Genomic DNA, 23,051 nt, shown 5'->3' with positions numbered 1-23,051 from the left:
TTTATTTATACAGTGTATACTTGTATGTAAATCATTCTTTGGGTAAAAGCAAATAAAGTCAATGAACTAATGGATCTCAGAATTATACATAGTTGCAAATGGAGAGACTGCAATTCTGGTTTTTGAAGTACTATTTTAGAGATTTGTTGAATGGCATAAGAGTAGAAAAGTGTACAAGTGTTGAAGTGAGAAAATGACTGCAGAAGGGATAAGAAGTATAATTATGATTACTTTACAAACACAAAGAAAGAAATACCTGTGACAAACAATTTAAGACATGATAAATTGTAACAAGTTTTTATAAATCTATTTCATTTGAAATGTTCCTTGGTGAACTTGAGTACATTTTTGTATTTTTATTTTTACAGATCTGCAGAGCAAAGGTTTTGGAAATGTTCCTGCCTTTCATATTTTTGTCAGTGAACTGAGCAGTGGCGTAATAAATGGTTATCTGCTTTATATCTACGCTTTCTCCTCAATTGTTGGTCGCATAGTGGTTGTGAAAGATATCTATGTCACTCCAGAGTACAGAAGGAGAGGCACGGCTACTGCCTTGTGGAAAACATTAGTTCAGGTAAGCTACCCAAACCGCTCTTATGTTCCCCTGGCAAAAAGTCGAAATACCATTCCCTCAATAGTCATTTGCTTATTTGGGTATTTTGTCAGGCTTTGTCTCCAGCTGCTTTACAGATGATAAGGATGATATCTGTGCAGTGTGATCCAAAATATGGCCATTAGAAAAGCATAAGTGAAGCCTTTCATATATATTTGTCTGTTGCATACGTTAGGCTTTTGGTTCATTTGCAAGTGAGGAAATGGTAGAAGATATACTTCATCCAGTGATAAAGGAGGTTTCACTGCACACTCACTATAGATGAAGCAGAGTTATTTCTTGTTGTTTGATCCTTAAAATATTTTTCCCTACTAGTCTTTAGGTTTCATTGTCTGGCAGTTGCCAACCACAGTTAAGAAACGGGTCTCATTGTTAACTTGTAGGTTGCTGACCACAGTAATGAAACATTCATAGTCGTTAGCCATGGCTATACGTATTCTTTTTAGTGGCATCTCTCCAAAGAAAAAACCCTGTCAGTTAGTAAGAATATTTTAAATATTTTAGAATGTTAGGTTCACTTGCAAGTAGTAGAATATACAAAGGCTTAATTGAATTATATCTTTGCCCGCCTCCCACAATAAAGTGAACTTTTACATTTCTATAATTCATGTAAAAGCATAGAGCTTTCTCTCTCCACAAATCAGACATTTTGAAGCATTTAATCTATGACTTGAATGGTGACATAATTAAAAAAAATGCATTCTGCCCATATGACCTAGTAGAACCAAAAGTAATACCTCGACTTAACAGACCTCAGTTTAGCGGACTTATGTACTTACTACTTACCAGCTACCCTGTTATAAATATTGTTTTCTTATACTACATTTTTAGATGTGATACATTTTCAGATACATATATCTCTTATAGTGTTACCCCACTTTTTCGCGGGTATAGGTTCCAGAACCCACTGCGGAAAAACAAAACCCCTCTAACTTAATTTAGTATGAAAAAAGGCAAATTAGTGATAATTTTATAGATACAGCCCTTAGAAAAATTCCCGAACTGGTGAAAGTTCCCACAGAAGCGTGAAAAATATGTTCCACAAAAATCTGCAACAAAGTGAAGTGCAGAAAAGTGAAGCAGGAGAAAGTGGGGTAGCGCTGTACTATATTGAATTTTGAGAACTATGTGGAATCACTGTCAGCTACTTGGAGGAATAATGGTCAGGAGACGCCCCGCATGGGTCAGACCGTTCAGTAAAGTGAAGCCAGTTTACCGCGTGGCAGCCACGCCCAGGAATGGTAAAAGAAAGACCAAACCATAAGGATTAATAGAAGCGCGTCAGGTATTTTTCCCAACTTATTTTCATAATGCATCTTTTCATGACTGAAATGGAGGCAAAAAGTGATAGACATTTTATCATTCTTTTAAAGAACATAGTTAGTTATTTCATCATACATAACACCTTACTTTATTACTCAGAGATGCGATACAAACTTTTTCATTACCCTGTATACATATAGCCTATTACTGGCCCAAATTTAAAGCTATTCTCTTTATGTCTGCTAATTCCTTAGTCCTTACTGTTTGTTATCGCCTACTATTAGGAATTATTGACCGCTAAAATGAATTAGCTTAGTATATATCTGGCGACTCTTTCCTGCGACCTTCGATTGAAGTTTAGTAGTAATCTGCTTACCAGCATAATTATATCTCACTTGCAAATGTTTTTCAGTTATTGCTTTAATCAATGAGTGCAAGTGGATTGTCCAATGGTTGTGTATAATACATGTGATAACCAAACTCTGAAAATATTGTTTTGCCTCTGTAAGCTGTCAAAACTGAACTAACTAATTGATGGAAGTTAACTCTCCCCAGTGTTTAGTTGCAGGACAACATTTCCCTCATATTTTTTTCACATGTATTGCATATACGTATCAATAACATGATTTGATGGATACACCCATTTTCCTTTGGTTTTTAATTTAATGCGGGTGTGAATAAAATTAGCGTCTGTTAACGTTAACGCATCAATGCAGACCTCACGCTGTAAAGACACTTTTAACATAAAAACAACAAAGCCAGCAATATAACCTTCTATTTTATTTGAACATTTTGACAAGGGGTAATGGTTTGGAATATAATCATAATCATCTTCCTTGTCATCTGAATATGCTTCTTGAACTTCTAAAATTCAGTCTTGAAACAGAAGCATTTATATTCCTTACTGCAACCTGCTCTTTTATGCTGCTTGAAGCAGTTAATATGGGCACCGACTCTAATGGCAAGCAGTTGCCATGAATGGTATCCATTAAGTCATTATGTACAAGTAGTCTTTTGTAAGCAGCAGAGAATAGTTCAATATGATCCTGACTGAATTTGTAGGTCATCAAAAATTGTAAAGTCCCACCATCTGATGCAATACAGGTTTCGTAAAGAATCTGAAGACTTCGTATGCAATAGAGAAAGTCAATGAAACCAGTTTTTTTATTTGATTTCAAGATGTCTTTACCGTCCTGAAGTCTCAAAGAGCTGATATATTTTTGTACATGCAACTTCCCCGGCAGATATATACTTAGCTATAGTCTCTGACGTCCCGACAGAATTCAAAACTCGCGGCACACGCGACAGGTAGGTCAGGTGACAGCCCACTCCACCGCTGGGTGGTCGGGAATAGGAACCATTCCCGTTTTCTAACCAGAATTTTTCTGTCGCCGGTAGCAACAACATCGTTGTTGGTACCTCCTGCATTGGAATTCTTTTCTCGTTGGCCGAGGATTATCGATTTGTCTTTTGGTGATGTACTTTGATCTTTGGTTTTGGCATACGCTTATAGTGGACTGTTTTTTTGGATTTGGTTATCACACAAGACAAAGGAAGTCTTGGTAGGACTCCAACAGCAGTTGTCTGCCTTAGTAGGAGTTCTTGCTGAAGGCTCTTCTAGGAAGAAAGACATTTCTCTTCCCATCAAGATTGGCTTCTTATGTAAGGAAACTTGAGAAAGATAGGGTTAGGAGGGCTTCCATCAGAAGCTCAAGTAGATCCTGCTCTAATGAACAGGAAGTAGCTCCTAACTTTCATAGTATTTCTCCTGCTCATAGTTTGGTTTCAGCCCTTCCCCAGTAGCGAACCTGTAGATGCGTCTACGGAAATGGCTGCAATGAGAGCCTCTATAATCAGCTTGAAAACGCAACTGCAAGCGATGAAGGAGACAGGTAAGCGCAGTGATGTGTGCAGTGATTTGTGCAGTGTCCCCAGTGAAGTGGAGGGGGCGTCTGACGACTCCGCATTGCTCCTAGGCCTAGACCTCTTTCAGACTCCCATGACCAAGGGAGGAGGAATGTCGAAAGCCGCAAGGGGATGTAGAGTATTCCCAACGGTCAGGCGTCCCTTCGGCAGATCCTGTAGCCGCTTCCCAGGCTGCCAAGGATAGCTACTGCAAAAGCGTCCTGAGGAAGTGCTTTTCGGACTCAGACTCTTCGTCTCCCAGAAGGGGATGGAGTTCTTCCGCTAAATCGCGTCCTCTTAAGAGATCCTGGAAGACGCCAAATAGCGAAGCGTTACGTTCCAGTCCGGAGCCTTTTCCGGATTATTCGCCTGCTCGTAAGAAGAGAGCCATGAGAACTCCTGACTCTTCCCCGGAAGTTCCGTTAGGAGAGAGTCAGAGAGTAAGCGTCCTGGCGTTTAGCAGACGCTCCTCGCCTGAAAGGTTTTCGTCCCCAGCGAGACCTTCTTCAGTCGTACATGACAGAAATCGGAAACGCCCTATGAGCAAGAGTTCTCCCAGGAGTTTGACTAGAGAAGAGTTTGCCTCCCATGGCAAGCATCAGGAGCCTGATTCGCGAATTTCTCGTGAGAGAATTCGTTCGACTAAGAGCTCCGGGAGAAGAGAGTCCCTCTCGATTTAGAGCTCCTCTAGAAGAAAGGAGCACTCGTTCGTCCTCGAGACATTTTCCGAAGGACGCAAGAGTTTCGCCTAATAGGCCTCGAAGATTGGACAAGTTTTCTTCTCCTCCTAGGAGGAGTAGGAGAGATTCTAGCTCCTCTCCGGAAAGACGCAAAGGAAAAAGGAGTTATTCGCCTGCTAGACGCAGTCAACGGGACGCAAACGTCTCCCCTCATGGACGACGGGAACAGAAGGTTCTCCTTTCTCCTCGCAGGCGCATTTCGCCTTCTAGGCGTCCTCATCAGGACGCAAATGCCTCTCCTTCTTGGACCAGGCAGCCTCACCAGGACGCAAGCGCCTCGCCTTCTTGGCCTAGGCGCTCTCACCAGGACGCAAACGCGTCTCCTTCTTGGCGCCAGGAACAGGATGTTCTACTTTCGCCTAGCAGGCGTTCTTCGCCTCACAGGCGCCTGATTCAGGACGCAAGCGCCTCTCCTAGCAGACGCAAGGAGCACATCAGAAGTCCGAGTATAGAGAAACTCCAGGACTCACAACTCACTACGCCAGTCGGATCCCCCTTCGCCAGGATCGTTATTATCCAGTACGAAAATGTCGAAGGCTTCCTCATTCGTAAGTATGACCCCTACTCTTTCTATGAGAAAGTCTCTGAAGAGTCTAGAGAACTGGCTCAGGGCTAAGAAAGAAGCGGGTAAGACAGTATTTTCTTGTCCACCCTCTAAGTGACAGGGAAACCAGGGATGTGGTATGATACCAAGGAGCCAATGGGCCTGGTCTACCTTCGTCCTCTGATGCGGATTTTTCCGCTCTTGTAGATGCGTCTAGAAGACGCTCTCTACACTCGGCAAAAGCCTCTTGGGGAATGTGTGAGGTGGATCATCTCATCAAGGGCCTCTTCAAGACTCTCGAAGTCTTTAACTTCATGGACTGGGCCTTGGGAGCCTTAGCCAAGAAGTCGCAAGAACCAGACTTCGTTTCCATGGAAGAGTTGGGCAGTGTTTTAACCTGCCTAGACAAGGCGGTTATGGATGGCTCAAAATGACAAGTGGCCATCCCTGTTTGGATCCTGTATTTTGAAGAAGAGGGCAGTGTTTAGCTCCTTCTTAACAAAATCTGTTTCTCCTCTGCAGAGATCCTCCCTTTTATACGCGCCCCTCTCTAGTCACCTGTTTCCTCAGAACATATGGAGGGACATTTCGAAGACGCTTCAGAAAAAGCCACACAGGACCTGCTGGCTCAGTCAGCGAAGAGACTAAAGCCTGCTGTCGTCTGGCGAAAAAGGAGAAAGTTCCCTTCCAGCAGCCTTTCGAGGTAGGTCTGCCATCATCAAGAACTTCTCTTAGAAGTAGACGACCGGAGAAGAGAGGAAGGTCTTCTCGAAGGCCGTTCGTCAAAACCCAGTGAGACGGGGGGTCCTCCAGATAAAAGTGGGTGCCAGGCTTCTAGATTTTTACGAAACTTGGGCACAGAAAGGTGCCGATGCCTGGACACCTATCCATCCTAAAGAAAGGATATTTAATCCCCTTCAGGGAAAAACCTCCCTTAACGACAACTCCAAGGGAGTTAACAGCAAATTACAAGGAATCCGTCAAGAAACAAGCCCTTCTACATCTCGTAGAGCAGATGCTTTTCAAGGAAGCCATAGAGGAAGTAAGAGATCTCTCTTCCCAGGGGTTTTACAATCGCCTGTTCTTAGTTCCGAAGAGCTCAGGAGGTTGGAGGCCAGTTCTGGACGTGAGCGCCCTGAACGAATTCGTAGCAAAAAGGAAGTTTACTATGGAGACGACAGCCTCGGTGTTAGCAGCCCTGCGTCCAGGGGACTGGATGGTATCCCTGGACCTGCAGGATGCTTATTTCCACGTACCAATACACCCATCGTCCAGGAAATACCTAAGATTTATGGCTCAAGGAAGAGTTTTTCAATTTCGGGCCCTTTGCTTCGGACTATCAACAGCCCCCCAAGTGTTCACGGGTCTAATGAAAAATGTGGCCCACTGGCTTCACCTCGAAGGGATTCGGATATCCTTGTATTTAGACGACTGGCTGATACGAGCACAGTCGCGAGTCAGATGTCTGGAGGACTTAAAACTGACACTGGAGTTAACACAGTCCTTGGGACTGTTGGTAAACCTCGAGAAATCCCAGATGATTCCCCAGCAGAACATTGTTTATCTGGGGATTCGGATGGATTCTCGGGGTTTTCAGGTTTTTCCATCACAGGAAAGACAGAACCGCTGCTTGGAAAAAGTAGCAACCTTCCTAGAGAAAGAACAATGTTCCGCGAGGGAATGGATGAGTCTTCTGGGGACCCTTTCCTCGTTGGAACAGTTCATTTCTCTAGGAAGGCTTCACCTAAGGCCGTTACAGTTCTATCTAAGAGAACGTTGGGATCAGAAATCTCAAAATCTGTCCGATTCCTTCCAGATCACGAAGGAGATAAAGGAGGACCTGCTCTGGTGGATGAATCCGTGCAGGATCAGCGAAGGAGTATCCCTTCACGTTCCGAACCCTCGGCTAGTGTTGTACTCCGACGCCTCAGATGCGGGGTGGGGAGCCACTCTAGGGACGAGAGAAGTGTCAGGCACCTGGAGGGGAGAACAGGTGTCCTGGCACATCAATATGAAAGAGTTAGCAGCGATTCACCTGTCCCTCATACACTTCGAGGCTCAGATCACAGGTTCGGTACTGCAGATCAATTCGGACAACACAACAGCCCTAGCTTATATCAAGAAGCAAGGAGGGACGCACTCGTTCTCCCTTTACAGGAAAGCAAGGGAACTACTGCTTTGGGCAGAAGAGAGAAGAATCACTCTCCGGACAAGATTCATCCAAGGAGACAAAAATGTACGAGCCGACCTTCTGAGCAGGAGAGACCAAGTACTTCCTACAGAATGGACGTTGCATCAGGAAGTATGCAACAGACTTTGGAACCTCTGGGGGAGATCAAATATAGATCTTTTTGCCACCCATTGGAACAACAGGCTGGAAAGTTACTGCTCCCCGATCGCCGACCCAAGGGCGATGGCAGTGGACTCCCTTCTCCTCGATTGGGCAGGAATAGACGGGTATGCTTTTCCTCCGTTCAAAATATTATCGGAAGTGGTAAGGAAGTTTGCAGCAGCAGAGGGAGCCAAACTGACCCTCATAGCCCCGTTCTGGCCTTCACAAAACTGGTACACAGAGGTACTGGGATGGATGGTAGACTTTCCGAGATCTCTCCCAAACAGGAGCGATCTTCTCAGACAACCCCACTTCGACAGGTATCACAAAAAACCTTACAACCCGCTCTCGCTCTGACTGCCTTCAGACTATCGAAGGACTTGTCAGAACGAGAGGCTTTTCTCGAGAAGCTGCGAAAGCTATCGCAAGAGCGAGAAGACCATCTACTATTCGAGTATACCAGTCGAAGTGGGATGTGTTTCGCAGATGGTGTAGAGCTCAGAAGATATCCTCGTCCAGTACCTCTGTGACAGATATAGCCGATTTCCTCCTGTATTTGAAGGAGAAATGTAATTTAGTAGTCTCTACAATTAAGGGCTATAAGAGTATGCTATCTTCAGTCTTCAGGCATAGAGGCCTTAACATTGGGGAAGACAAAGATTTGCATGACCTGATAAGATCCTTCGAGACGTCAAAGAACAGAGGGATTAGAGCACCTAATTGGAACTTAGATGTGGTCCTCAAGTACTTAATGACATCAAAATTCGAACCTCCCTGTAAGGCTACGTTCAGAGACCTGACAAGGAAGTCTTTATTCTTGGTCGCGCTGGCTTCAGCGAAAAGAGTAAGTGAGCTACAAGCCTTAGAACATAATGTTGGCTTTAGGAACGACTCGGCGTTCTGTTCCTTCAAACCAATGTTTTTGGCGAAGAATGAGAACCCTTCGAAACCTTGGCCTCGAACATTCGAAGTAAAAGGACTTTCTTCGCTTGTAGGAACAGAGCTAGAAAGGGCTCTGTGCCCAGTGAGAAGCCTTAAGTTCTACATAGAAAGGAAGAACGAACTACAGGGGAGTAAGGAAAGTTTATGGTGCTCAGTGAGAGATCCCAGAAGGCAGATCTCTAAAAATGCTCAGGCGTTCTTCATCAGAGACGTAATCAAGGAAGCCCATTTACAGTGTAAAGAAGAACAACTGGACCTCCTTAGAGTTAAAGCTCACGAGGTAAGAGCAGTCGCTACCTCTTTGGCATTCCACAAGAACTTGTCCATACAGACTCTAGTGGAGTCGACCTTTTGGAGATGCAATTCGGTCTTTGCAGCTCATTACTTGAGAGACATTCAAGTGACGTATGACAAGTGCTTCACTCTAGGAGCGTACGTATCTGCGGATTCGTTGCTGGGACAGGGAGCTGAACCCAATCCTTTTTAGTTTATTAAGTTAGGTTTTTAATGGTGTTTGGTGCATTTTTTGGTCGATTGAAAGAGGGTGCAGGAGTTGACCCCTTTCAAATCGTAGTGCTAACATGTTAGTGTGGTCAGGTGATCGGGATTGGTCGTTAGGCTCCTTGTGTGTATTAAATACCTAAAGCTCTATCATGTAAGAGGGTTAGCCCCCGTTGGTATGATACAGGTCAAGGTTCTGCCATGTAAGTGGGTCAGCCCCCATTGGTACGATCCAAGAAAAGACTCTACCATGTAATAAGGGCGGGTAAGCCCCCATTGGTATGATCCGAAAAGGTTATCAGACGCAGGTCTCATCCTCTCTGTAAATCTGATGGCAAGCGACTCATAGACAGTATCAATGAAGTCTTCTTCCATATCAGGTAGGAACCAAGGTTGTTTTTGTTAATATACCTACAACGTATGTTGTTTCCCTGTTTTTATATTCATAAATAATTAGTATGTAGCTGTCTCTTGCCCTCCACCAAGGGTGTCAATCAGCTAAGTATATATCTGCCGGGGAAGTTGCATGTACAAAAATGATATTGTTAGTATACAATAAAGTTTTGTACATACTTACCCGCAGATATAACGATTAATGGCCCGCCCAGCCTCCCCTCAGGAGACAGGTGGAAGAGAAAAATTCTGGTTAGAAAACGGGAATGGTTCCTTATTCCCCGGCCACCCAGCGGCGGGAGTGGGCTGGTCACCTGACCTACCTGTCGCGTGTGCCGCGAGTTGTTGAATTCTGTCGGGACGTCAGAGGGACTATAGCTAAGTAAAAAATACTATCTTGCAGGGTTTAAGTATGTACAAAACTTTATTGTATACTAACAATATCATATTTCTGCTTTTATTAAAAAATCTTCAATATCACTTGCATTATTCTTCTGCATTGGGCTCTTAAATCCTTTGGCATTTAGACTTCAAGAATTTGATATGTCAAATAAGGTGCTGAATACCATAATGAATTCAATAGTAGCTTCACTTCCCTCAAATTCTCATATTTTTTCATCAAGGCATTATAGTTTCGGTAAAGATGTCAACTGTCTGAGGATAAAATGAAGTACGAAATTATGTAAACCGTAAGCAGAAGAGTACGCACACAAGAAAGCTAAAAGAACAAATTAAAATAACATAGCTCATCAAAAATAAAAAGTGTGACACCTTAGTCATCGCAAGGTCGCGTACCTACGGTCGACCCAGGGATTCAGTTGCCAGTCCCAATATGGCAGCCAGTGACCTGAGTGGCTCCAATTATCCCGCAGCAAGGCATCTCCTAACCATTATTCTTCCAAGATTAGCTATAAGATACCTGGAAAATATTCAAGTGCTGGCTATAATCTATTGTCTTTATTACTTAGCAGACCTTGTTACCCATCTGAAAGGCCAGACCCCTTGTGACTTGTTCAGTTGAGGTGCCACTGTAAGGATGTGTACCGTTTTCTTCAAGAATTTTTTTCTATACTTTTATCCTGACAGAAAGTCTCGGCTGAAGGTTGTAAACGCTGTGACATCTACACGAAAGCACCAAATAAATTCCTCCTCAGTATTGGGGCCTGTGACGGTACTGTGTCAGAATACTCAGGAGACCTTGTTTATGAAATTAAAAAGGATGCAATGGAAGAATTAATCAAAAGGTGATCTTGCCTTGTTACACATTTTTTCTTGAAAAGATGAATAGTAACATGATGAAAAAGCAGTTTTTTGTTAAACTTAGCAATTGAAAGTCCAAAACTTATGAGTTCAATTTTATCTGTTGTATGTCCTTGAAAGTAGTTATATTTTATAGAAAAATCACCTGTATAGTAGCAATGAGATTATTCAAATGTTTTTGTTTCCTCTAATCATTTGATTTAAAGCTACAAAAGTAGAATTTGATATTGGGGTTTGTGATCCAGTCATTTGAAGTAAGAATTGGGAAAATATGGAAAATCTTGGGTTAAACATTTATTTTTCCAATTCCCTCAGCTGAATATTTTCCAGAAATACATTTACACACAAAAAAAACTTAAACTCTTCAGGGCCAAGGGCAGGAATTTCTTGAATGATGACGTATACAGTTAATCATTAAAATTATGTAGCTAACTTCTTCAGCTAATTATTTTCTATGAACAGCAACAAACTGATAAAATCACAGTCCATAAAACATTACATATGCCAGTTATGAGAATTAACATAGACATTGTTATGGGGGCTGGATGTGTTGATGTTAGGAGGTTTAAAAAAAAATAGTTGAAAGCTATATTTATTAATTATACTATATACATTCATATGGTCTCACAAAAGCATGTAGCTTGTGCATAAACTAATACTTAAGCTAATATTTGCATTATAAGATTTTACTGTATTGACAATTATTATGTACATTAACTTACAACAAAGGCATCATTCCAGTTAACACTGTATAGAATTTTACAACAATTCGTTCTAACTGTGGCGCATACCAAGGGCCCTCACTCATGTACTAGTTCTTGTGTCTCAGGATTCAAATGGCAAAGAAGGACAAATCTCTACCAAAACATCATAACAACACAACAAGAAAAACATGATTTCTACAAAACAGCTCTTTAAACAAAACAAGGCAGATCATCACTACATATTTTCAAAACACTACCAGAGAATACAGAGCAGGCAGTTTCTATCAAAACATAGGTTTAATACACAACAAAGAGAGCTCACAATCTCCAACAAAACAAGGCTTACTTTCCATCTTACAGAGCTTTTAGAAGACAGTCATTACTCTTTGCGATCAAAACTACAACTCAGGTTCTAAGCAGGAAACTCAAGTACTATGTGAAAGTTTTCAGTAATCACTTTCTTATGACTATCTGTTTCATTCTCTTATCTTCTCTTACGTAAATATCTACCTCTACGAGGATACTGTTAGGAACTAATACTATCTGACACAAAATTTACATTACTAATGGTATGCAGAATAAAGTGAAATCTACATAAATATATAATGATTATCACAAGCAAACATAAAAGTTTCATAAATTCAAAACATTTACTATCATAGCATCAGTTAACGTTGTAGCTTCATGTACAGTACCATGGCTTTGAAAAAATACGACTTGCTTACATTTGCAGTTTTCACCTAGAAATTTGTTTTGGCTTCTAATTAAGTGGTCCGTTTTCTAAGGATATCAATTATCATTGTTGATTCATAGCTAGATTAGTATTCTGAATTATTAAACTTTACCTTTACTAACTAAAATTATTAGTGACATTTTATTAACAGACAAAATATTCCAAGTGAATTTATTCTGAGAGAAGCAACTGCAAAGGACATCCCAGACATATTTGAATGTTTAAAAAGCCTGCACCTGTATTTGGGTATACTAAATGAAGTAATAACTGACGAGACAGGTATGTACCTATGCAAAGTTCTGTAACTTTTCAATGATGTAATCTTATGACACAGATGTTATTTTATTGTTTTGTACATGCAACTTCCCCCGGCAGATATATACTTAGCTATAGTCTCTGACGTCCCGACAGAATTCAAAACTCGCGGCACACGCGACAGGTAGGTCAGGTGACCAGCCCACTCCCGCCGCAGTCTGGGTGGCGGGAATAGGAAACCATTCCCGTTTTTCTAACCAGAATTTTCTGTCGCCGGTAGCAACAACATCGTTGTTGGTACCTCCTGCATTGGAATTCTTTTCTCGTTGGCCGAGGATTATCTATCTGTCTTTTGGTGATGTACTTTGATCTTTGGTTTTGGCATACGCTTATCGTGGACTGTTTTTTGGATTTGGAATTGGATTCTCTTTAAAATGTCTGACGTGGCACCTGTATTTAGGGTGTGTGCGAAAGAGGTATGTAAGGTGAGGCTACCGAAAGCTTCGGTGGATCCTCACACAGTTTGTAAAAAATGTAGGGGGAATGATTGTTCTGAGACTAACACCTGTCTGGAATGTGAGAGCTTAACGGAAGTGGAATGGAAGACCTTGGCTTCTTATGTAAGAAAACTTGAGAAAGATAGGGTTAGGAGGGCTTCCATCAGAAGCTCAAGTAGATCCTGCTCTAATGAACAGGAATTAGCTCCTAACTTTCATAGTATTTCTCCTCATAGTTTGGCTTCAGCCCCTTCCCCAGTAGCGAACCTGTAGATGCGTCTACGGAATTGGCTGCAATGAGAGCCTCTATAATCAGCTTGAAACGCAACTGCAAGCGATGAAGGAGACAGGTAAGGATAGCTACTGCAAAAGCGTCCTGAGGAAGTGCTTTTCGGACTCAGACTCTTCGTCTCCCAGAAGGGGATGGAGTTCTTCCGCTAAATCGCGTCCTCTTAAGAGATCCTGGAAGACGCCAAATAGCGAAGCGTTGCGTTCCAGTCCGGAGCCTTTTCCGGATTATTCGCCTGCTCGTAAGAAGAGAGCCATGAGAACTCCTGACTCGTCTCCGGAAGACTTATCACACAAGACAAAGGAAAGGAAGTCTTGGTAGGACTCCAACAGCAGTTGTCTGCCTTAGTGGGAGTTCTTTCTGAAGGCTCTTCTAGGAAGAAAGACATTTCTCTTCCCATCAAGAGTTCCGTTAGGAGAGAGTCAGAGAGTAAGCGTCCTGGCGTTAGCAGACGCTCCTCGCCTGAAAGGTTTTCGTCCCCAGCGAGACCTTCTTCAGTCGTATATGACAAATATCGGAAACGCCCTACGAGCAAGAGTTCTCCCAGGAGTTTGACTAGAGAAGAGTTTGCCTCCCATGGCAAGCATCAGGAGCCTGATTCGCGAATTTCTCGTGAGAGAATTCGTTCGACTAAGAGCTCCGGGAGAGAAGAGAGTCCCTCTCTATTTAGAGCTCCTCTAGAAGAAAGAAAGGACGCGCGTTCGTCCTCGAGACATTTTCCGAAGGACGCAAGAGTTTCGCCGAATAGGCCCCGAAGATTGGACAAGTTTTCTTCTCCTCCTAGGAGGAGTAGGAGAGATTCTAGCTCCTCTCCGGAAAGACGCAAAGGAAAAAGGAGTTATTCGCCTGCTAGACGCAGTCAACGGGACGCAAACGTCTCCCCTCATGGACGACGGGAACAAAGGGTTCTCCTTTCTCCTCGCAGGCGCATTTCGCCTTCTAGGCGTCCTCATCAGGACGCAAATTGCCTCTCCTTCTTGGACCAGGCAGCCTCACCAGGACGCAAGCGCCTCGCCTTCTTGGCCTAGGCGCTCTCACCAGGACGCAAACGCGTCTCCTTCTTGGCGCCAGGAACAGGATGTTCTACTTTCGCCTAGCAGGCGTTCTTCGCCTCACAGGCGCCTGATTCAGGACGCAAGCGCCTCTCCGAGCAGACGCAAGGAACAGATCAGAAGTCCGAGTATAGAGAAACTCCAGGACTCACACAGGAAGGATGGATGGATAGTAAGGAACGAAAGGAAAAGACTTCCTTCAAAGGATCGGTCTCCTGTGGAGGAAAAGCCCTCTTCTCCCGCATCACTTTTGGAAGAAGTATCGGATGAAGAGATAGCCAAAGATGCAGGAGTTTCCAGACTATAAGAGACTTGCTTCTCTATTGCTGCAGGTGTTTGGAGACTCACTACGCCAGTCGGATCCCCCTTCGCCAGGATCGTTATTATCCAGTACGAAAATGTCGAAGGCCTCCTCATTCGTTAAGATGACCCCTACTCTTTCTATGAGAAAGTCTCTGAAGAGTCTCGAGAACTGGCTCAGGGCTAAGAAAGAAGCGGGTAAGACAGTATTTTCTTGTCCTCCCTCTAAGTTGACAGGAAACCAGGGATGTGGTATGATACCAAGGAGCCAATGGGCCTGGGTCTACCTTCGTCCTCTGATGCGGATTTTTCCGCTCTTGTAGATGCGTCTAGAAGACGCTCTCTACACTCAGGCAAAAGCCATCTTGGGGAATGTGTGAGGTGGATCATCTCATCAAGGGCCTCTTCAAGACTCTCGAAGTCTTTAACTTCATGGACTGGGCCTTGGGAGCTTTAGCCAAGAAGTCGCAAGAACCAGACTTCGTTTCCATGGAAGAATTGGGCAGTGTTTTAACCTGCCTAGACAAGGCGGTTATGGATGGCTCAAATGAAGTGGCATCCCTTTTTGGATCCTGTATTTTGAAGAAGAGGGCAGTGTTTAGCTCCTTCTTAACGAAATCTGTTTCTCCTCTGCAGAGATCCTCCCTTTTATACGCGCCCCTCTCTAGTCACCTGTTTCCTTAAAGCAGGACATAGTGAGGGACATTTCTAAGACGCTTTCAGAAAAGGCCACACAGGACCTGCTGGCCCAGTCAGCGAAGAGGCTAAAGCCTGCTGTGCCTCTGGCGAAAAAGGAGAAAGTTCCCTTCCAGCAGCCCTTTCGAGGAAGGTCTGCATCAAGAGCTTCTCTTAGAAGTAGACGACCGGAGAAGAGAGGAAGGTCTTCTCGAAGGCCGTTCGTCAAAACCCAGTGAGACGGGGGTCCTCCAGATAAAAGTGGGTGCCAGGCTTCTAGATTTTTACGAAACTTGGGCACAGAAAGGTGCCGATGCCTGGTCCCTATCCATCCTAAAGAAAGGATATTTAATCCCCTTCAGGGAAAAACCTCCCTTAACGACAACTCCAAGGGAGTTAACAGCAAATTACAAGGAATCTGTCAAGAAACAAGCCCTTCTACATCTCGTGGAGCAGATGCTTTACAAGGAAAGCCATAGAGGAAGTAAGAGATCTCTCTTCCCAGGGGTTTTACAATCGCCTGTTCTTAGTTCCGAAGAGCTCAGGAGGTTGGAGGCCAGTTCTGGACGTGAGCGCCCTGAACGAGTTCGTAGCAAAAAGGAAGTTCACAATGGAGACGACAGCCTCGGTGTTAGCAGCCCTGCGTCAGGGGACTGGATGGTATCCCTGGACTGCAGGATGCTTATTTCCACGTACCAATACACCCGTCGTCCAGGAAATACCTAAGATTTATGGCCCAAGGAAGAGTTTTTCAATTTTGGGCCCTATGCTTCGGACTATCAACAGCCCCCAAGTTTTCACGGGACTAATGAAAAATGTGGCTCACTGGCTTCACCTTGAAGGGATTCGGATATCCTTGTATCTAGACGACTGGCTGATACGAGCACAGTCGCGAGTCAGATGTCTGGAGGACTTAAAACTGACACTGGAGTTAACACAGTCCTTGGGACTGTTGGTAAACCTCGAGAAATCCCAGATGATTCCCCAGCAGAACATTGTTTATCTGGGGATTCGGATGGATTCTCGGGGTTTTCAGGTGTTTCCATCACAGGAAAGACAGAACCGCTGCTTGGAAAAAGTAGCAACCTTCCTAGAGAAAGAACAATGTTCCGCGAGGGAATGGATGAGTCTTCTGGGGACCCTTTCCTCGTTGGAACAGTTCATTTCTCTAGGAAGGCTTCACCTAAGGCCGTTACAGTTCTATCTAAGAGAACGTTGGGATCAGAAATCTCAAAATCTGTCCGATTCCTTCCAGATCACGAAGGAGATAAAGGAGGACCTGCGCTGGTGGATGAATCCGTGCAGGATCAGCGAAGGAGTATCCCTTCACGTTCCGAACCCTCGGCTAGTGTTGTACTCCGACGCCTCCTCAGATGCGGGGTGGGGAGCCACTCTAGGGACGACGAGAAGTGTCAGGCACCTGGAGGGAGAACAGGTGTCCTGGCACATCAATATGAAAGAATTAGCAGCGATTCACCTGTCCCTCATACACTTCGAGGCTCAGATCACAGGTTCGGTCCTGCATATCAATTCGGACAACACAAAGCCCTAGCTTATATCAAGAAGCAAGGAGGGACGCACTCGTTTCTCCCTTTACAGGAAAGCAAGGGAACTACTGCTTTGGGCCACGAAGAGAGAAGAATCACTCTCCGGACAAGATTCATCCAAGGGGACAAAAATGTACGAGCCGACCTTCTGAGCAGGAGAGACCAAGTACTTCCTACAGAATGGACGTTGCATCAGGAAGTATGCAACAGACTTTTGGAACCTCTGGGGGGATCAAATATAGATCTTTTTGCCACCCATTGGAACAACAGGCTGGAAAGTTACTGCTCCCCGATCGCCGACCCAAGGGCGATTGCGGTGGACTCCCTTCTCCTCGATTGGGACGGAATAGACGGGTATGCTTTTCCTCCGTTCAAAATATTATCGGAAGTGGTAAGGAAGTTTGCAGCAGCAGAGGGAGCCAAACTGACCCTCATAGCCCCGTTCTGGCCTTCACAAAACTGGTACACAGAGGTTACTGGGATGGATGGTAGACTTTCCGAGATCTCTCCCAAACAGGAGCGATCTTCTCAGACAACCCCACTTCGACAGGTATCACAAAAACCTACCCGCTCTCGCTCTGACTGCCTTCAGACTATCGAAGGACTTGTCAGAACGAGAGGCTTTTCTCGAGAAGCTGCGAAAGCTATCGCAAGAGCGAGAAGACCATCTACTATTCGAGTCTACCAGTCGAAGTGGGATGTGTTTCGCAGATGGTGTAGAGCTCAGAAGATATCCTCTTCCAGTACCTCTGTGACAGATATAGCCGATTTCCTCCTGTATTTGAAGGAGAAATGTAATTTAGTAGTCTCTACAATTAAAGGCTATAAGAGTATGCTATCTTCAGTCTTCAGGCATAGAGGCCTTAACATTGGGAAGGGGAAGACAAAGATTTGCATGACCTGATAAGAAATCCTTCGAGACGTCAAAGAACAGAGGGATTAGAGCACCTAATTGGAACTTAGATGTGGTCCTAAAGTACTTAATGACATCAAAATTCGAACCGCCCTGTAAGGCTACGTTCAGAGACCTGACAAGGAAGTCTTTATTCTTGGTCGCGCTGGCTTCAGCGAAAAAAGAGTAAGTGAGCTACAAGCCTTAGAACATAATGTTGGCTTTAGGAACGACTCGGCGTTCTGTTCCTTCAAACCAATGTTTTTGGCGAAGAATGAGACCCTTCGAAACCTTGGCCTCGAACATTCGAAGTAAAAGGGACTTTTCTTCGCTTGTAGGAACAGAGCTAGAAAGGCATAGAGGCCTTAACATTGGGGAAGACAAAGATTTGCATGACCTGATAAGATCCTTCGAGACGTCAAAGAACAGAGGGATTAGAGCACCTAATTGGAACTTAGATGTGGTCCTAAAGTACTTAATGACATCAAAATTCGAACCGCCCTGTAAGGCTACGTTCAGAGACCTGACAAGGAAGTCTTTATTCTTGGTCGCGCTGGCTTCAGCGAAAAGAGTAAGTGAGCTACAAGCCTTAGAACATAATGTTGGCTTTAGGAACGACTCGGCGTTCTGTTCCTTCAAACCAATGTTTTTGGCGAAGAATGAGAACCCTTCCTTCGAAACCTTGGCCTCGAACTATTCGAAGTAAAAGGACTTTCTTCGCTTGTAGGAACAGAGCTAGAAGGGTCTGTGCCCAGGGAGAAGCCTTAAGTTCTACATAGAAAGGAAGAACGAACTACAAGGGAGTAAGGAAAGTTTATGGTGCTCAGTGAGAGATCCCAGAAGGCAGATCTCTAAAAATGCTCAGGCGTTCTTCATCAGGGACGTAATCAAGGAAGCCCATTTACAGTGTAAAGAAGAACAACTGGACCTCCTTAGAGTTAAAGCTCACGAGGTAAGAGCAGTCGCTACCTCTTTGGCATTCCTCCACAAGAAACTTGTCTATACAAAGACTCTAGTGGAGTCGACCTTTTGGAGATGCAATTCGGTCTTTGCAGCTCATTACTTGAGAGACATTCAAGTGACGTATGACAAGTGCTTTACTCTAGGAGCGTACGTATCTGCGGATTCGTTGCTGGGACAGGGAGCTGAACCCAATCCTTTTTAGTTTATTAAGTTAGGTTTTTAATGGTGTTTGGTGCTTTTTATTTTTTGGTCTGATTTGAAAGAGGGTGCAGGAGTTGACCCCTTTCAAATCGTAGTGCTAACATGTTAGTGTGGTCATGGTGATCGGGATTGGTTGTTATGCTCCTTGTGTTGTCTTAAATACCTAAAGCTCTATCATGTAAGAGGGTTAGCCCCCGTTGGTATGATACAGGTCAAGGTTCTGCCATGTAAGTGGGTCAGCCCCCATTGGTACGATCCAAGAAAAGGCTCTACCATGTAAGCGGGTAAGCCCCCATTGGTATGATCCGTAAGGGTTATCAGTCGCAGGTCTCATCCTCTCTGTAACTCTGATGGCAAGCAGACTCATAGACAGTATCAATGAAGTCTTCTTCCATATCAGGTAGGAACCAAGGTTGTTTTTTGTTAATATACCTACAACGTATGTTGTTTCCCTGTTTTTATATTCAAAAATAATTAGTATGTAACTGTCTCTTGCCCTCCACCAAGGGTGTCAATCAGCTAAGTATATATTCTACGCCGGGAAGTTGCATGTACAAAAATGATATTGTTAGTATACAATAAACGTTTTGTACATACTTGACCCGGGCAGATATATACGATTAAATGGCCCTCCCAGCCTCCCCTCAGGAGACAGGTGGAAGAGAAAAATTCTGGTTAGAAAACGGGAATGGTTCCTATTCCCGCCACCCAGCGGCGGGAGTGGGCTGGTCACCTGACCTACCTGTCGCGTGTGCCGCGAGTTTTGAATTCTGTCGGGACGTCAGAGACTATAGCTAAGTATATATCTGCCGGGTAAGTATGTACAAAACTTTATTGTATACTAACAATATCATTTTTATGTAAAATCACTTGCATGGAGAAGTTAAAGTTCAGATCAGGCAGTAGAAAAATATTTAGCTTATAAGAAAAACAATATAATATGCTTCATATGTGAATTCCTTTTCTGTTTTGTATCTCCAATTTTACCCTTTTATCAATAGTGTTTCTTCTTTTATTTTAGTGTTGATCAAAGAAGGTTTTGGAAAGCGCCCTCTGTTTAAGTCATATGTTGCCGAGAGAAACGGTTCAATAGTGGGGTATACCTTATTCTCTATACACCTATGGTTTCGATGCGGGCCTGAGGTCTACATGGAGGATCTGTATGTCTCTTCTGAATGCAGAGGAACAGGAATTGGCACTGCTCTGTGGGCTAGTGTACTCAAGGTCATATCATCAAAAGGAAAGTTTATTCTTCCACGGGTAGTAATTGACTCTGCTCAGTAGGGTGCTGTACTATTTGTAGGTCAGCAACTTCATAAGGGAATTTATTCCTTTTTGCAGTAACTTGATGCAAGGTACTTACTCTGAAAAGTATGTTGGTACATAGAATTATTATTGTTTTATATATTTTCATTTCAAGATCTTATGTACATAGCTTTATTTTTTATATTGGCATTTTATCAGATTTTTTTTTTTTTTTTACCAAGCCTTTGTAGACCTATAACTTTTCTAACATTTGATTCAGACAATCTACAATATGTTTGCAGCTTTACAAAACTTCCACAGCTGCCTACACATCAAAAATAGAACTTTCTTTATTGAATACCCCCAGTCATGATTGTAGTATATGTACTTGTTTTTCTGCAGTAATAATTGGCTGTGATCACCAAATGCAATGAGCTATATTATCTCAAAACACCTTGTGAAAAATATACCTTTACCTGTACCAACATTGGATTTTCTAATTAAAATGTGAGGAAAAAATTTTAAAATTCTAAGCGTAAATGTTACATTATTACATTGTAATACATTCAACCAGTTCATACTAATATTAATTTTTCTACAAGATTTTGGGCTTCGTGATTGCATACTTGAAAACTGACATTTGCCACCTCAGAAGACAAAGGAACTTGATTCTGATGTAGTTACGTAGTGGAGTTGTACTGTTAATGCACCTCATGCAGTACATTGTAGGAATTACTAAAGGATCTTTATGGTATCCTTTTGGCCCTTAACTGCAACCCATTTCATTCCTTTTACTGTACCTCTGTTTATATTCTCTTTCTTGCATCTTACTTTCCACCCTCTCCTAACAATTGTTTCATTGGGCGAATGCACGGTTTTCTTCCTGTTACACCTTTAAAATCTTTTTACTCTCAATTTCCCTTTCAGCACTGAATAGTCTCATAGGTCCCCGTGTTTGAGCTTTGGCTTAAACTTTATATTCCATATACGTATTACAAAAAGCTTAATGTAAAACACAGTAGTCAAAATTGATGTTACTGAAGTACTGTATTTATATTTTCCAGAATACTTTTTATTTTATCTCAATTTTTTCATCATTGTCTCTGAGAATTTACTTTTTTATGCCACATTGTCTGACGGGATAAATTTTTTGTTTGAAATTACTTGATAATTTTATCGTCATTTAGATTTTTATTGCATGAATCTGTTTCTTTTCAGGAGACCCTCAAGATCGGTGGTAAGAGGTGCACCCACATAGTTGCTTCTGAAAACAAATCAAATAACCATACGGGTATTGTTAAACCAAGAGTAAAGGTGCTCATGACTTAAGCCAGACTAAGAACATACACTTTTTCAAACAACTGTTGAACTAGAATGTCGACAAAGTAAAAAAAAAAATGGCTTGAAAGAACAGGACATACACATTTTCAAACAACCGTTGAACTAGGATATTGACACAGTAAAAAAAAATGGCTTGAAGGAACAGGACATACATTTCTTCAAACAACCGTTGAACTAGAATATCAACACAGTAAAAAAAAATGGCTTGAAAGAACAGGACATACATTTCTTCAAACAACCGCTGAACTAGAATATCGACACAGTAAAAAATAAAATGGCTGGAAAGAACAGGACATACATTTCTTCAAACAACCGTTGAACTAGAATATCGACACAGTAAAAAAAAAAATGGCTTGAAGGAACAGGACATACATTTCTTCAAACAACCGCTGAACTAGAATATCGACACAGTAAAAAATAAAATGGCTGGAAAGAACAGGACATACATTTCTTCAAACAACCGTTGAACTAGAATATCGACACAGTAAAAAAAAATGGTTGGAAAGAACAGGACATACATTTCTTCAAACAACCGTTGAACTAGAATATCGACACAGTAAAAAAAAAAAAAAATGGCTGGAAAGAACAGGACATACATTTCTTCAAACAACCGTTGAACTAGAATATCGACACAGTAAAAAAAAAAATGGCTGGAAAGAACAGGACATACGCATTTTCAAACAACCGCTGAACTAGAATATCAACACAGTAAAAAAAAAAAAATGGCTGGAAAGAACAGGACATACACATTTTAAAACAACCGTTGAACTAGAATATCGACAAAGTAAAAAAAAAATGGCTAGAAAGAACAGGACATACATTTCTTCAAACAACCGTTGAACTAGAATATCGACACAGTAAAAAAAAAGATGGCTGGAAAGAACAGGACATACATTTCTTCAAACAACCGTTGAACTAGAATATCGACACAGTAAAAAAAAATGGCTGGAAAGAACAGGACATACATTTCTTCAAACAACCGTTGAACTAGAATATCGACACAGTAAAAAAAAAAATGGCTGAAAAAAACAGGACATACACATTTTCTAACAACCGTTGAACTAGAATATCGACAAGGTAAAAAAAAAGATGGCTGGAAAGAACAGGACATACATTTCTTCAAACAACCGTTGAACTAGAGTATCGACACAGTAAAAAAAAAGTCTGCAAAGAACAGTACTTTCAAAAATATCAAAAAAATTATTGCACATCACACATACACACAGTAGAATTAGTATAAGTAGTTGTATATACTCAAGCTAAGATAAAAATACATAACATAGAAATTCACTGACAATTATATGTGAAAGACTGCAGTATGCAACTAGGCTCACAAGCTTCCATACATGTCAGAGAAAACTAAAAGGTTTCTGAAAGATCTGCACAGCTGTGATATTTTTCCAGATTAAGGTGGGAACTTTTTCACTCCTGTTATTAACACAGAATTCACTCAGGACTTGTTCCCTTTGTAATGCTATTGTCGTAGGATTTCAAATGCAATTCCAAATACTATAAAGTTTCAAATTAGTACTTTCAAGAAAAATCAGTTGCTTCCAAAAATAAGATTTCAAATGCGTCCAAAAAAGTAAAACATGTCACTTTTTGATGGTAGATATACTGGCATTCTTGGGCTGTTCTTGATTAGTTCTCTGTGCTGTGTCTGGGCATTATGTTTATATATAATTTTGGAATAGCTCACTCAAGAGTTGCATGCCCTGAGTACAGGTATAAAATAAAAGACTAGACTATTTTATTTTTTATGAATTTTAATCGTCAATTTTAATGCACTATTGGACCAATGAGTCCTTTTAAAAACTGGTAATATCTTGAAAGTTTTACATTTCTGATTAAAGAAAATTTTCCT

The 23,051-nt window shown here is 42.3% G+C and overlaps 1 protein-coding gene across 1 annotated transcript in view; it reads left to right on the top strand.

Annotated features, from left to right (window-relative positions):
• The window catches only part of LOC135209497 (thialysine N-epsilon-acetyltransferase-like), a 31,489-nt gene extending 10,314 nt beyond the window's left edge, over positions 1 to 21,175 (top strand). Inside the window, exons 3-7 of the mRNA XM_064242152.1 lie at positions 369 to 574; positions 10,320 to 10,477; positions 12,082 to 12,209; positions 19,623 to 19,825; positions 21,065 to 21,175. Of these exons, the coding sequence (XP_064098222.1) occupies positions 369 to 574; positions 10,320 to 10,477; positions 12,082 to 12,209; positions 19,623 to 19,825; positions 21,065 to 21,175 (806 nt within the window). The remainder of the gene's footprint in view (positions 1 to 368; positions 575 to 10,319; positions 10,478 to 12,081; positions 12,210 to 19,622; positions 19,826 to 21,064) is intronic.
• The last annotated feature ends 1,876 nt before the right edge of the window (positions 21,176 to 23,051 follow it).

This window comes from Macrobrachium nipponense, chromosome 38 (assembly GCF_015104395.2).
Source record: "Macrobrachium nipponense isolate FS-2020 chromosome 38, ASM1510439v2, whole genome shotgun sequence".
Lineage (NCBI taxonomy): Eukaryota > Metazoa > Arthropoda > Malacostraca > Decapoda > Palaemonidae > Macrobrachium > Macrobrachium nipponense.
This window is presented reverse-complemented; position numbering and strand designations above follow the sequence as displayed.